Genomic DNA, 15,145 nt, shown 5'->3' on the forward strand with positions numbered 1-15,145 from the left:
CGACGACGACGACGACGACGATGACGACTCATTATTGTCCGGTTCTCCGATCTACGCTTTCGACCGTGAACTACATACGCATTGAAAGTATTTCGAAAAAATAAAACAACGTAAAAAGGGAACCACTTAATTAGTTAAAATTATTGTACCGCGATAAAAATAAGCACGAGCCCTGGGGATAATTAGTTGGTACTTGTATATACATACACGTATCCACCACTACTCGATAATTAATCGCTTCCCATTAACACCACTCTCCTGTTTTCGTTATTTCCTGTGTCGCATTTTAATTAGCCACGATATCGCAACGTATTACTCGTTTCTACATTTAAATGTTCGTTGCGTGTTTCTGGTAAACTCGCACGAATATTCTGTCTCTTTTTCTTCTCTTTCTCTCCCCCTTTCTCTCTTTCTCTCTCGTGTATCAGGGAAATAGCGAAACGAAAATCCATTCGTCCATTCGTTTGAAATTTTTCGGAAAATTTTGAATCCACAGGGGACAACTCGGTTGTATACCTATTTGCGAGTTAAGAAGAAGGCGTAACGAGACGAGAATTTATGGCTTCTATAACGAAGTGATAATAGGCCTACGGTATAATTGAGGTAGCAAAGGCTCGGCTAAAACCGTACTCCAGTGATGTTAAAGTGTACAAGTTCTAGGGTCTCCACTTTGCTTTTACTTCCTCGTTTACTTTCTGCCTTCCGTTTCTTAGGTCGTTGTAGTCCTTATTTTCAAGATAAATCATCCTTACATCGAACATGCCCATATTTACGTGAAATATAACCTCGACGATAACCCCACCTGACTTTACCTTTTCTTCGCTGAATTCTACTGGTCAGTCATCGGTCGTTCTTCGTCGAAGTTACTTCACCGGTTGAAGTTTCGTGATCCTATCGAGTTCGTTTGTGTATTTACGTGATCTGTATTATTTTCAAGGGAATAGTCTAATTTCTTTTTTATACTTTTTTTATCTCACCCTATCTCGACTTTTCATTTTATAATTGGATTTCTACTTTCAGAGATGTAATCTCTTACTTTTATTGACTGAGATCCAAAGAGTCTTCTCGTACCATCTCTCGGTTAAGCTCGGAAACTAGTGGCAGGTAACAGCAGGCGATTGGCCGATAAACGATCCGGTTTTATGACGACGGTTGTTCGCAGTCACTAAGAGTTGAAGAAAGTGGACCGAGTCCCTTAAACCGCCTACAGATGTCGACACGTAAAACCCGTTTGATTAGAGTTGTATTTTTTTTCTCTCTCTTTTTTTTTTTCTTTCCTTCTCTCCATTTTTTTTTGTTTTTTCTATTAGAAGCCATAAGTTCGATCGACGGGGTTTCTTTTTTTTTGTTTTCTTTACTTTGAAGACAAATTTTCAATCGTCAAGTAATTTTTAAAAACAATAACGAGATTTAACTTTCAATAGATTAGCTATAATTAAACTTTAATTCTTGTCTTTGCGTTCTAACGAAGAATTTCTTTTGCCATCGCTCTTTTAACGATCAAGAAGATATAATAGATATTTATTCCTTTATAGAAATTTGGACTCTTTCGATCTTCGTTGCCCTTTATTTCTTTATACGTTGCAAAATAGCAGCTGAGCTAAGCGCGCTATAAACTGTGTCCCATGAATAATGCATGATTCAATTTTATAGATGCAGGTGCTCTCGGGCATTTGCGCCGGTGAAACCGTCGAGATTCTCTGCCACCTTTAGCGAGAGACTTTTGCGTACATACGTTAAGAAATTCCAGCATAGTTAAGCGTTCTACAAAAGAGCAGCATGCGAATAAGTGGATGCCCGTTAGCATCGAAGATCGCGGAACACTTACGATTAGAAATCCGTTCGCGATTTGCCACTAGGATCTAGAATTTCCCAACTTTTCCACGGTTAGAATGTTCCAAGTCGGAACGTGATTCTAATCGTAGACTATATTCCAACTATTTTCTATTTCACTTGGATAAACACTATTGGCTAGACTGTTTTCAAAGAATCACGATTACGAAAATTCTGAATTCGTTTTAAACATAGACTTTTTAGGAGCGATATTAAAACTTTAAAACTTTAAAATATCGGTTAATATTCGATTGAAATGTAAAAGAAAATAAGAAATATATCATTTTTATTTTAGATACGGTAAAATAGAATAAAATATGGGCAATAGAAAAAGTAGATACACGATCGGAAGTGTTAAGCCAAAGTAAAGGAAACATCGATTTCACACAACAGCACGGTTAATGCACGAGATAATCGCGATCCTTGTACACCGAAAGATTTATAGTATCCACCTCTCCTCCTACGAATCAACGTAACCATACGATTACGTAGGTGTTAAGCTTCTGTTAATCGGTTCGCACGAACAAGTGAAGTACAGGGAGATAAAATCGATTTAGAAATCGCTTTTTTCAAATTATTTTACGTTGAAAGAATTCAATTAAATACATTTAAATTGTTCGCTTCGAATTTTGTAATAAATTCCAAGCACGTACTTAAATGAGATAGTAATCTATAATATTATTTCTTCAAGTTATAATATTTTCTAATTTACCAACTCTAAGATAGATCCGATCTGTTAAAAATTTCTTGTTAAACGAATATCTCGATTAAAAGTTAATAGAGTTTCGATGAGCCTCGGATCAAAAAGTTAATGAACTTCCGTAGAGTTTTAGATTAAACGTTAATGGAGTTTAGAAAAGTTTAGGAAAGTCTATCTTACTGATAAACCATGCGCGTACACGCGAATTTAGAAACCTTTCGTGATTCTTCGAATTATGTTATTACGATACGGAATATTAATCTCGTCATTTCTCGTTCGAAATAAAACTTGGATGGGAAATAATGACGGTATTTCTAATTGAGATTAATATCGTACGTGTAGTGATAACTTGGAGATTAACCCGTTATATAATTCCAACTACTTAACCGTGTTAATTAATTCATTCATTCGGCGTAACGTAATTCATATCGATAAAAAAAAAAAGAATCTAAAAACGAAGAAGAATATCTTCTTCGTTCGCGAGGACACAATGTGCCCATTCAGAAAGTTCTCCAGATATCGGAACGATGCGAGTTTCTGAGAAACCATATGGCAGGCGGATGGATTTGACCTTTGTAAAGCAGCCGGGATCGCGGGAATCGGTTAATTCTCATCCGACGAGAGAAAAAAGGAAAGAGAGAGAGAGAGAGAGAGACAGATAGATAGATAGATAGAGAAAGAAAAAAAAATGCATTTAGTTATAATTCGACGGAGAGGCAGCCTCTTGTAGAAGCTCTCGTGATTGGTTACCGTAATGATGGCGGCTTCGTGAGATATTTAAAAAGGGATGGACTCGAAAAGGAGGTGTAGAAGGAGGAGCGTTGAGAAAATGGAGAGAAAGAGATAGAGATAGAAAGAGGGAAAGATAGAAAAAGAGAAAGAAAGAAGAGAGAGAGAGAGAGAGAGAGGAGGAGGATGGAGTCGCTGCTCGGAGAAGGTCGAAGGGACGGTTGACGATGATGAATGCTTTAACAGACGTTCCGACTACGTTTGCTTTTGAGCTACACCGCCATGACTTCTCTCGAGCCGAACAAGTATTAGAGAGAAAGAGATAAAGATATGCATACCAATTTCCTAAAGGCTCTTCCTTTTCAAAAGAAAATGGAGAAGAAATTGCATTCGGTTAGAAGAGATATGAAAAATCTTTGGTTATTCGAAAAATTCGATCCAATATCGAAATGAAAAAGAAAAAGGGAAAAGCTTTCGATATCAAGAAAGAGATCCACGTTGCCTTGTAAAAGCCAGTCCAGCCATTTTAGTCGTTCATTATCTCTCGACTTAGCTCCGAGGCTTTCAGACTTCGTCTTCTTCGTCCGGCGGTCTCTTCGAGTAAAGAAGAGGAAGAGAGAAAGAGAGAAAAACAAGAAAAAAGAAAAAAGGGGGAGAGAGAGAGAGAGAGAGAGGGAAAGAGAAGACTAGAGAAAGAGGAAATCCTCGTATATCGGAGGATGTTCTTTCTCTTTCTCTTTCTCTTTCTTTTTTCTTTTTCTTTCTTGGCGAGACTTCTAAGTCCCCCGTATGAGTGTGGGGCCAGCTTGACGTTCCTCTTTCTTGGGGTTATACGTCGGCATCCTCTGTTAAATTCTTTCTCTCTCTTTCCTTTCGAAGAGTACCACTCTACTCTTCAGGTGGAACACTTAAGATCACTTCCATGTCGTGTTTCCTAATCCTAGAAAAATAATCGTACGCGTCTTTCTCTCTTTTTCTCTCGCTTTCATCAAACCACCCTTAACCTTTAAATGGCTCTGTTCGATGACATCTTAACGTTCCTTATTCTTCGATCCTTTCGATTTTTTTTTCTTTTTCCTTTTTTCATCAACTGTATGCTTGGAAAGAACGCAATTACGAGATTCGCTCGAGGGATAGGTCAAAGAAGTTCCCTCCTCGTTCGTTCGAAGGAAAAGGCAAAAAATAAGATGCATAGGCTCTTGTAAAATACGGCGGAAGCGAGACGAATCGAAGAAGCGAACGCATCAAGTATAGTATAGTATGTGTATGTATGTGGGATTAGAGTTAGAAGAGAAAAAACATACACACTCATACATGAACATATACATGCGCATCGGATGGGTTTGAGGTTTGCTTCTTTAGGATTTCCTCTTCTGAGAAAGTTCACGAAAAGCACGTATTTCCTGAGTTTCATGTTTCAGAGAAATAAGAGTTTTGTATCTTAGACCTCTGGTAAAAGTTCCATTATACTTTTGGATAGTATAAAATGAGCATAGAATATTGTCGGGGTTAAGATTGTTAGCAATGGCATAGGATAAGCTTAGGTTTTGAGTCGGTATGAAACGATCGGTTGTAATCTTTGCATAGTCAGTCGATAAGAAGAAAAGTCGATCCGGTTTTCTCAGTTTTACGTCGAGAAGCTGCTGCCGCTATGTCGGTGCACTCGCGCGGACGGAGGTGACTTTAAACGCGGGGCAATAAATTAACGGCGTTGGGTTACGCAAGGATCAAATGTCCCCTGGAGTATGCCCGAAAGATTTATGGGTCTGCCTTCACTGGCGCAGCATGAAGGAACGGAACAGAACAGAACATACACAACCGTACGGCTTATTATAGGCTAGTTGCTCCGCTTCTCCTCCGCTTCGCTCTTCACCCACCTTCAGTTTACCCCTCCATTTCAACCTCCACCCTCTTCCTTTCCCCCCTTACTTCCTACCTCCTCCTTAGACTCCCTCCCGACTGGTCTTTCAGTCCCGCCGCAGGATACACGCAGGACTTTTCAGATTAACAGCTAGCCGGATGTTGTAATCCGCTAATAAGGCGTACCCACTGGCCACTGCCCAATTAAGCTAAACTTTACGCGGTCACCTTAAGGTCAGATATCTCGTGGAACGTTCTTCGATCGGGAAGAATGCCCGTCGGCTTTCTTTACGAGAACACGCGCAATATTATTCTTTTATGATGACCGATAACATCAAAGCGAGACGCGTTAGACGAATATACGTATGGATTAGATATGTATTAGCAAATAAAGATATTAATCGTAAAGAATTTCGATAGTAACTCCAAAGATATCTCTTAGAAATATCATCAAAATCGATGAATAACTACGATACGTCCAGGTTGATCTCTTCGTTAAGCGTCGAACACGTCGAACGCAATGAAGATCGTGCTCGAGTTAATCGAGCACCTGTTGGCGCTAACGATACCGCGTTACATTAATCATTGCCGTATAGATAAGAGCGAATTCGCAGGGATTTCCGTGACTATTAACTTATCCTCGCTACGGCCTTGTCTCTCCTCGTGGCTCCGGTGATCGATCGTTCCACCAAAAGATTTACTACGATCGCTAAAAGGTTTTTGCTCGGCGACCGCTTGATCGACTGCTTTCGTTGTGTCTCGTACGATCTAAGAGCTAAGGTCGGTAATTAGATCGAGACTTTATGTAAAAGACACTAACCCATACTGGCTTTAAACGTGACTTTGACAAATGTATTTAGTTGCTTTAACCCTTCCGATCCACACACTAGACTCCGACTTCGAACTTTGCAAAATACTTGATCATTCGAGATGGCGAAGCCAATGATCCGAATTGACTCTACTATCTGCTTGTCTATAACGTGCGACTAAACGACCGATCGACAGTCGATGACTAAATTTATGCGAATACACGTGGCTACACGATGAACTTCTTCCTGTACGAGATACGTTCTCGAATACAAGATACAAGGAGATTAGATAATAGTAATTATCTCGTTTGAAATATCAATTATTATAGAAACATATCTGTTCTACGTTTGTATCGTAACGTTCGAAGAAATCGATTACAACACCGCATTGAATATTACCGCATAATGGCCTTTAATGACATTTCATTCGTGCAAGTGAATATTCGTCGTCGTCCTTTTAATTAATAACGGAACGTAGAAAAGTTTGTTGTCAAATGCGTTTTAATTTTTTCATAATTAATCGTAGACGATACGGTAAGTAAGTAAGTAAGTAAGTACGAAAATACTCTTTGATATTCGAGTGGTACTATGAAAGTGTGTGTGGATCGCGTTCGCACAGTTGCTATGACACCGTTCGCCTACGAACGCGTACCACGCGTACGTGTAATCTCATACAAGCGTGGACAAGTACGGAACGCTGCCTGCCTCTTTAATTAATCCCACATGCCTCGACACCAAGATCAGGCTTATAATAACGTTACTTGTTACCAAAGTTTAACTATCGTGAACGGAAGATCCAAAAATTCATTTTCTCTTTTTTCGAGATAATCATTAATAATACTTCGATATTAAAAAATATTTAATGTCAATTTGTAATGTCAAATTAATTGCCTGCAATACGAATTTTTGTTTCTTTTTGATTTTTTTTTTCTTTATTATATAAATTATGTAATAGAACATATTTAGATACAAATATTCAGTTCGTTCCAGGAAATCTTTGGCAATACGTATAAATTCCCCGATTTGAACGGACATTATAATTAACTTCGTTAACTTGGTGTCGCATGATTCCGCGCGTGAAACGTTTCTCAACGATATAACTAAATACGTTTCTCATGTAAAGGTCCGATGATAACTGTGCTCTTTGATAATAAGATTATCTTTAACAAATTAGTCCTATTTCGATGAATTCACCATAGACAGATAAATAGCCTTTCACCGAAAGGAATTTGGAATCACTCGGTTAGTCGCGATCGTTCGTAGCCGCAAAAGTTTCTTGGATTTCTACGTAATAGAATGAGTTCGTTAACATAGTTAATTATAATCGGTGAGAATAATTTAAATAGATCACTTATTCCACGTCAAGATATTATCATCCTTACACAAAAATAAATAATATATTAAAGTTGGGACAAGAGATTTCGCGAAGAGATTATTCAATATAAATTAACGTTAATACAAATTCTGAAAGAAAAAGAATGAAAGAGAAATATACGACGAGAAACAAAAGAATCGTAAAAGAAATCGAGATTTGTGAAAAAGATGAAAGAGGATTTAGCTTCGAAAGAAGAATGCTAGAGAGTTTGCTGTCCGAATTGTTAGACCTTATAAGAAAGTGCTAGAGATTGGTATGCTGTTAATTTGAGAGCGTAGCCTGAGGGAGGGAATAAGGGGCATGTTCTCAGAGTTCCCCCTCCCTCTTTTTCTCTTTCTATCTCTCTTTCTAGCTCGGGTTCTTCTCTCCTCTTTTCGTCTTCCATCTCCGCTCGGCCAAACGATTCAGAATACTCGTAGAGTTGTCCGTCTCTCTCTTCTGGTGGAGAACCGCCATCCGTCTTCATCGGCCGACAGCGCGACGGGCGGCGTTTGCCTCGAATGCTCGCCAAGGAGTTTTCTTCTTCCTCTTCTTTTTCCTTCCCTTCTCCTACTCTTTCTCTCTCTTTCTCTCTCTCTTTAGTCTCCTTTTTTTTAGCTTCCCATCTCCCTCTTTCTCTCTCTTTCTTCTTTTTTTGGTTTCTCATCTCACTCTTTCCCTCCCTCTCTCTCTCTCTCTCTCTCACTCTTTCTCTCAGTCTTTCTCTTTCTTTCTACCTCATCCCAGCCATGAAATATTCTCGTTTTGCCCTCTCGCGCTCGTGTGGTGGACCAATCTAACTCTTTGAGATGATACCTCGACGAGGTTGAGCCTCTCTCACGGACTTTGCGTTGTAGAGCCAACTCTCTGCTTCTTCTTCTTCTTCTTCTTCTTTTTCCTCTTTTTCTTCTACTTTTTTCTTTTTTCATCCTTGTACCATCACCTCTCTCTCTCTCTCTCTCTCTCTCTTTCTTTCCTTTTTGCTCCCTTTCTCTTCGCGACTACAATTAATATTCTCCTTCAACTTTCGTGTACAGCCGCACCGTACGGGCACAGATCACGTCGCGGATATCGCTAAGTTATCTATCATTCGTAGATTCGTAGCCCCCTCCCCACTTCCCCCCAGATATTTTCGTTTCTTCGGACTTTCGCAAAAATTCCATCGCGATCTAAACTCGTCGCAGTTTTCTTTTATTCTTGGAACATTTAAGACGATTCCTTTTTATTCTTTCCATCACGATATCGTTTATTCTCTCATACATTCTTCAAATATTATTATCGATACGTAAAATTGATTTTGAAGAGTTATTACATATATTTACATTAACTTATGATACTCTGTTTTTACGATTTCAAATAAAGAAAATTAATCTTGTTGAGATAAGTAAAATATATTTGTAGCATATGTCGTGAAAAGCCGTTTAGAGTAATCGATAATTATAACAAAACTCGTTTATGCGTATTTGAACGAATGATTAAGACTGTACGCATTTATTTTTTTTTATTCGTATTCAACCCTATATCCAGACCCCAGGACATTCGATTATATAAACATTTAACGTATGGATTTTAATTGGTTTGTTCGCAGAGAGAAAGAGAGGCCGACAAACGTACACCCGTTATCAAACGCTGGAGCTGGAAAAGGAGTTTCACTTCAACAGATATCTCACGAGGCGGCGACGTATCGAGATAGCGCACGCCCTTTGTCTTACGGAGAGACAGATAAAAATCTGGTTTCAGAACAGGCGGATGAAATGGAAGAAAGAGAACAAGTCTAAGGGTGATCCAGGCTCGGGCGATGGCGACACCGAAATTTCTCCGCAAACGTCGCCGCAGGGTTGAAAGAACCCCCCGGAGGAGTGGAACTTCCAAAGAGGTCTCATCTCTCTCAGGGTCGTTAATACCTTATTTCCAGCACTACCTCCTTCCCCAAACCCCTATTTGATGACCTCCCCCTCCCCAGGACAACCCCCGATTCCCTCGACCCCCCTCCCTCGTCTAATCATCCCCCAACCAGCAATGACGCTTCTTTTGTCGTGTTAATCAAGTTACTCGTACCAAAAAAGGAAGACGTAGTAGGAATAGAAGCGAAGAAGACGCGATGAAGAACGTTCTTGTAGTATAGAGAAGAAGAAGAATGAACGATGACAAAGGAATGGTAGAGAGAAAGTGAGAGAGAGAGAAAGAGAGAGAGAGAGAGAGAGAGAGAGAGAGAGAGAGAGAAAGGAAGAGTATGATGGTGCAGACAAGGACGACAAGATTGAAGGAAGGGAACATGGAACGGTGAAGGAGAAAGAGAATGAAGAGAAAAATAAAAGAGGGTGAGAGATGAAAGAGAAAGAGAGAGTCGGAAGAGAATTTATGGGAATGAACGATGTTACGAATATAACGGAATGAAGAGGCAAAATAAAAGGAACTGGATCACATGCTAATCAGAACCGCGTTAACCTCCATTACGTTTAAACGAACATAATTGTACTAAAGTCTATATAAATATACGTCGTCGAAGGAAATGTACGTATTTCAATACGTTGATTGTCACTCGATTGTCGTACGTCTTTTTATTTTGGGTGGCTACGATATAAAAGTTTCATTATTATAAACATATGATAATAAATTATTACGTTTTGTGATTAAGCGAGATTATACTATTATTAATAGTTTGCTTTTATTTCGTCGGTGATCACTCGAGTTCATCGTGATCCTTCGAAAGTAGCAAAAGAAAAAGATAAAGAAAATTTGCACAAATAAAGTAATTATTTTCATTGTTTCGTAGCACACATTATTTATTTTACATTGTTATCTAGTTATTGCAAATTTTTTATTCGGTTTCATACACTGACTTTATTAGTTATTAATTTGTAAATCTTTCCCATTGAACGACATGATACCATTTAAAAGACAAAATCCATAGTGGCAGTCAACGTGTTAACGGGAATTGCGAGAATATCGATGCAAGTGTATGAGAAAATATGGAGTTTAAAGGAAGATGTGTGTATCTGCCTGTGTGATAGATAATACGTGTGCGTTGATATCGAGTGAAGAAAAAAAAAAAAGATAAAACCGCGTAATAAGTTAGGAAAATGTTTTTATTATTTATTCTCTTACGTCGTATACACGTATAGTCGTAGAGAGCGGTTAATAGAATATAAGAGAGAATGAAAGAAGAGAGAAAGAGAGCAAGAATGAGAATGAGAGAGAGAGAAAGAGAGAGAGAGAGAGAGAGAGAGAGAAAGTGATGATTGTCCATCTGTAATTCTATGTAGCGGTGAATGTACGAGCACAGTTTAGTGTCTTTAGAGATCGTTTAGATAGTTTTTTCGCTACACTACCGAGCGCGCGCGCGCGCACGTACGCACGTACGCACGCCGCACGCACGCACGGCCAGTGGCTCGGCGAAGGCATCTCGAATTTTCTGCGAACGTGCCAACGTGTGTGATCTTTTGAACGTATTTTTCGCGTTATCGAAACCGGAATTCACGTAGGCAAAGAAGAGAAAACGGACGGAATGGGAAATAAAAGAAAAAAAAAAAAAAGAAAAGAAACGAGAAAGAGAAAAATTGGAAGAACGAATCGAGAAAATGAGGAAAAAATTGTAATACTTATACATACGAAACAGTGAAAAAAAGTGCGCGTACGGGTGTCCAGTTTGTTCGTAAAACGAGACGCAAAATTAGTGAAATACGGTGATAAAACGAAAACGAAAACGAAAATGAAACGAAACGAAACGAAACGAAACGAAACGAATCGGATAATGAGGAAAAAAGAAAGAAATAAGAGGACAGGAAGATGGAAGATGGAAGCAGGAGTATCGAACGGAGCGAAGTCAAAAATGTTTTTTTTATTTTTGTTCGATATATTCTTTTGCCTTTTTTTTCTTTTTTTTTCTTTCTATTCTTTTTTATTATTAACAAGAAGAAAACGAGTGAGAGATCGGTGAAGGAAAAGTAAAGGAAAAGAAAAGCAAAGAAAAGAAAAGTATATAATTTAGGGAAGAAACGGCGGAGGTCCTCCGGCAGAGCAGAGACCAGCCAACTTGGCGTTTATTCATCTATATCGTCGCAAGGTCAGTCTTATATATGACAGTTAAATTAGAAATTATTCGTTCGATCGAGTTTACGTTTCTTATCGAATTATATCATCAAAGGTATTCGTAGAAACGTATGACCGATTAGAAAATCGTTAATCGAATCTTCTGTATCGCCTTGTGTTTAACTCTAATGTGCCAATAGCATTTGAAAATTGTGCAAATAACAATTCGACGGATCAATACATTTTCTTAGTTTGATAATTCTCTTTTCTTCTCTGCACTTTCTACTATCATGGCTACCGGTTTTAATCGAAGGAAGATGTTCAGCGTATTTTTCAAAGAGAAACGCGTTGCAAAGCGAGTTTACGCGATCGTAAAACCGGTTCTTCCGATTAATCGAGTATCGTCGATAAAGAGAAAGAGATAGATAGATAGAGATAACGAGAGAGGAAGGGAGAGAGAGAGAGAGAGAGAGAGAATGAGAGTGAAAGAGAGAGAGAGAAAGAGAGAGAGAGAGAGAGAAAGAGTGAAAGAGTGAGAGTACACAGCATCCATTATCTTGATTTACATGCATCTTCCTTCGACGGTGAAAACGCGCTTTAATGATCTCGATCGACCTCTTCCGGAATTACGTTGGAAATAATTCGCATTCGCGGCACGACGACCTTTCGTTTCTGTAAATAATTTTCCATGTGGAATATCGGGGAGGAGTATAAAGGGGATATATAGAAAAGTGGGGGTGGGGGTTATCGGGGATGGACGAGGAAGAAGGTATATTATTCTCGCGCACGATCGTCGATCCCTTAAAAATCGACTCCTGCTCCGCGCGACGTGAGGCCAAGTTACCAAGTGATGTAATACATAGTGTATTTTTGGAATAGGATGTTTTCGGCATGAAACCGCTTGGCAACTTAATGGCGTCTCGAAAGTGGGTTTACTGGCACGGGATCCTCTCGTCGCGAGCCAAAGTCTCTTTCGTAGAGTAACGGCGCGTAATTTTGAAAGGAAAAATGAAAATGATACAAAAAAAAGGAACATAAAATAAAATAATAAAAAAAAAAAAGAAGGAAAAAAGAAAGACACTTGTTCGATCACCGTCCATGCTTGCGACGAAAGTGGCATCACCATTTTAACAAAAAAAAAAAAAAGAAAAAGAAAAAGAAAAAGAAAAAAAAAAGATTCGCAGTGCGGTATATCGCTTTGTCAAATTTTGAAAATGAAAGAAAAGAAAAAAAAAGAACATGAAAATTGTATCGCTTTTCCTCGATCGCATTGCATTTTGTCCTTATATTTCTTACAGAAAATTTCTAACTTAACGAATATCGTTCGCGTTGAGCGTTGGGACGCGTTAAATGTGTCAAGCGGTGAACCGGATAGCCTGTCGGCTCGAACACCGAGCGTGATAAGAACGAAAGTTCCTCCGATCGGCCGGAAAATGTCGCTAACGAAGAATTCGAAGAAATTCTGTACTCGGTGTTTTTATCCTAGCGAGCCAAGGTACTCCGCCGCGGCGAAATCTGTGCTGTGTTGTAAACTTAGCTCGACATACGTTTAGTTTATACCTGTATACACATGCTCACGTACACATATACATATACACATACATGCAAAGACACATATACACACACACACACACACACACATCATTAACGATATACGTAATGATCGATATTAACGAACACTTAATGATAATTATAATGATACAAGTAATAAGGATAATGATAACGGTAAAGATAAACGGACGGCGCTGCTGATGGAAGTATTAATACAAAAACGAAATAAATGAAGAAAGGAAAGACAAAAGAAAAAAAAATAAATGTCGCGATCTTGAAAGTCGCTCTGTAGATTGATGTTAAAAGAGAATGAATGAAATAAAGAAAAAGAAATACGGGGAAAGGTACGTAGAAGTCGTACGCGTTTCGTATGTACATACTCATCGAAATCGTCTCCCCCTATTTCGTGTTTAAAAGATAAACGAGCGTGAAAAACGTGCTTACCGATATACGTAATTAATGGTCGATCATTCGACGGCCGGCCTTCCTTAATCGAAAGATTTATTTATGGAAAATCTTTTTGTCCTTTGAAAGCAACGAACTCTCTATAAAAAGATTTCCGGCGATCGTTCTTTCACACTCTTCGCTTGACTTTACATTTCACTGACGATTTAACGAAACCGACAAAAAAATCTTTCTTTTTATTATAAATGATAATATTTAAAACTATTACGATAATGATAATAGTATATTTTTTGCTTAATTATAAAGAGAAATTCCGTGGGAGATCGTTAAATGGATTTATCGAAAGACGATCGATTCGTGTATCGTTCATTTGACCGTGACATTCATTGATATAAATTGATCGTCGATACGAAATGATCGACGACGAGATCGTACGTTCTCTCGTAGAAATTTAATCGTCGATTCGATGCTCGTGTACTTAACTACGTAATACACGTGAATGGCATTCGAAAGTAGCATAATCATAATTGGCCTGAAATAACGTCGCCCCGAAGAAAATGAATGGTATCGTGTTCGCATTGACCGTAAAACCATTCATCACATTTCTTCTTCTTCTTCTTCTTCCTCCACCTACAGTTTGAAACGTATGAAAAAAAAAGAAAAAAGAAAAAAAATGTATAAAGACATTTTCCACTCATAGATTATGGCCGTGCGGTTTGTTATCTCGACTCGTTATCGGTTTGCTAGCTCTTGGTGCACCGAGACTAGTAGTCTGACTCGCACTTTCGATAACGCGATTTATAAACGCGTGCGATAAATCGATTAACCTTAGCAGTTCGAAGCAACGATCCTTTCGAGCATTTCGTCGATCGCTCGCGACACGCGAGTTAATTCCAGATACATTAATCAGTGATACGATCTATATGGGTCAGATAATAGTTGGCATTGAGGTGCCGAGGGTGCGGCTTTGCGAGACAAAGCTGCTATTTATTACCCTTACGCCACGATAACGGACGTGTTACGACACGGTACGACCAAAGTCCCGATCAAAATTTTCCGTTTTTCCTTCTCTCGTTCCTTGATCTTTCGAGATAATCGAAAGACTTCGAATCGATCGAGGGACTATGAATTTTTCGACTTCGAAATTAATTCCCTTAGCGATATCCCAAGTATTTCTCTTTTCTAAAAGTGATTTAAAAGTGCAATAAACGATCGTATTTTATTCTTTTTTCTTTCCTTTTTCCTTTTGTATTTTTTTTTTTTTATTCTTTTTCTTTCTAATCGATCGTAATCGAGAAAAACTCGTCGTCGAACGATCGCCGTGAACATCGATTTTACATAAAAACAAATGAAATTTTGTATTCGACGAATAGCCGAGTTCCATTTAAACGTAGAAAGGTATAAAATGTTATGTGACCACGAGTAAAAAGAAAAAGAAGGATATATAAACAATGAAAAATTGAGAAAAAGAATGAATGAATGAGAGAGAAAATTCGTAGGATTAACTGGAAGGTATAAATTCAAATTATATATTTTATCTCTACTCGTATGCATATAGTCGCGTAATGAAAAAAAAAGAAAAGGTAAATTATATATATATATAATTTATTATATATATATATATATATTATAATAATTTAAAGTATATGTGTGTAAAAGAGTTTTGAGAGTAGAGGGAGATGAGACAAAAGTTGGAAAAACAATGTGTACGTACGAAGTGTGTCACTACGTTAGCCCGTAATCTCGATAAGATTAAGGACTAAAGTCTACTTCCTAAGGTGGTAATTAAATAGATTATTAAGAAAAACGGGCGTGTCGGTTGCGGCGGACGGGGAAACGGCTAATAACGAAGATCAGATCGATTTTAGAGAA

General features: G+C 38.4%; 1 protein-coding gene across 6 annotated transcripts in view; it reads left to right on the forward strand.

Moving 5' to 3' along the window:
- Positions 1-15,145, forward strand: part of LOC122628312 (homeotic protein antennapedia-like) — a 133,960-nt gene that overhangs the window by 35,358 nt on the left and 83,457 nt on the right. For 5 of the 6 annotated variants that reach the window (XR_006327001.1, XR_006327000.1, XR_006326999.1 and 2 more), the window contains exon 3: positions 8,874-11,351. Coding sequence is in view for 1 of the 6 variants with exons in the window: in XM_043810491.1 (XP_043666426.1) it covers positions 8,874-9,127 (254 nt within the window). In the remaining 5 variants the exon portion in view is untranslated. Of the gene's footprint in view, positions 1-8,873; positions 15,075-15,145 lie in introns of those variants that run through there. The other variant, XM_043810491.1, reaches the window with a different exon arrangement.

Source organism: Vespula pensylvanica, chromosome 4 (genome assembly GCF_014466175.1).
Source record: "Vespula pensylvanica isolate Volc-1 chromosome 4, ASM1446617v1, whole genome shotgun sequence".
In the NCBI taxonomy this organism is placed as follows: Eukaryota; Metazoa; Arthropoda; class Insecta; order Hymenoptera; family Vespidae; genus Vespula; species Vespula pensylvanica.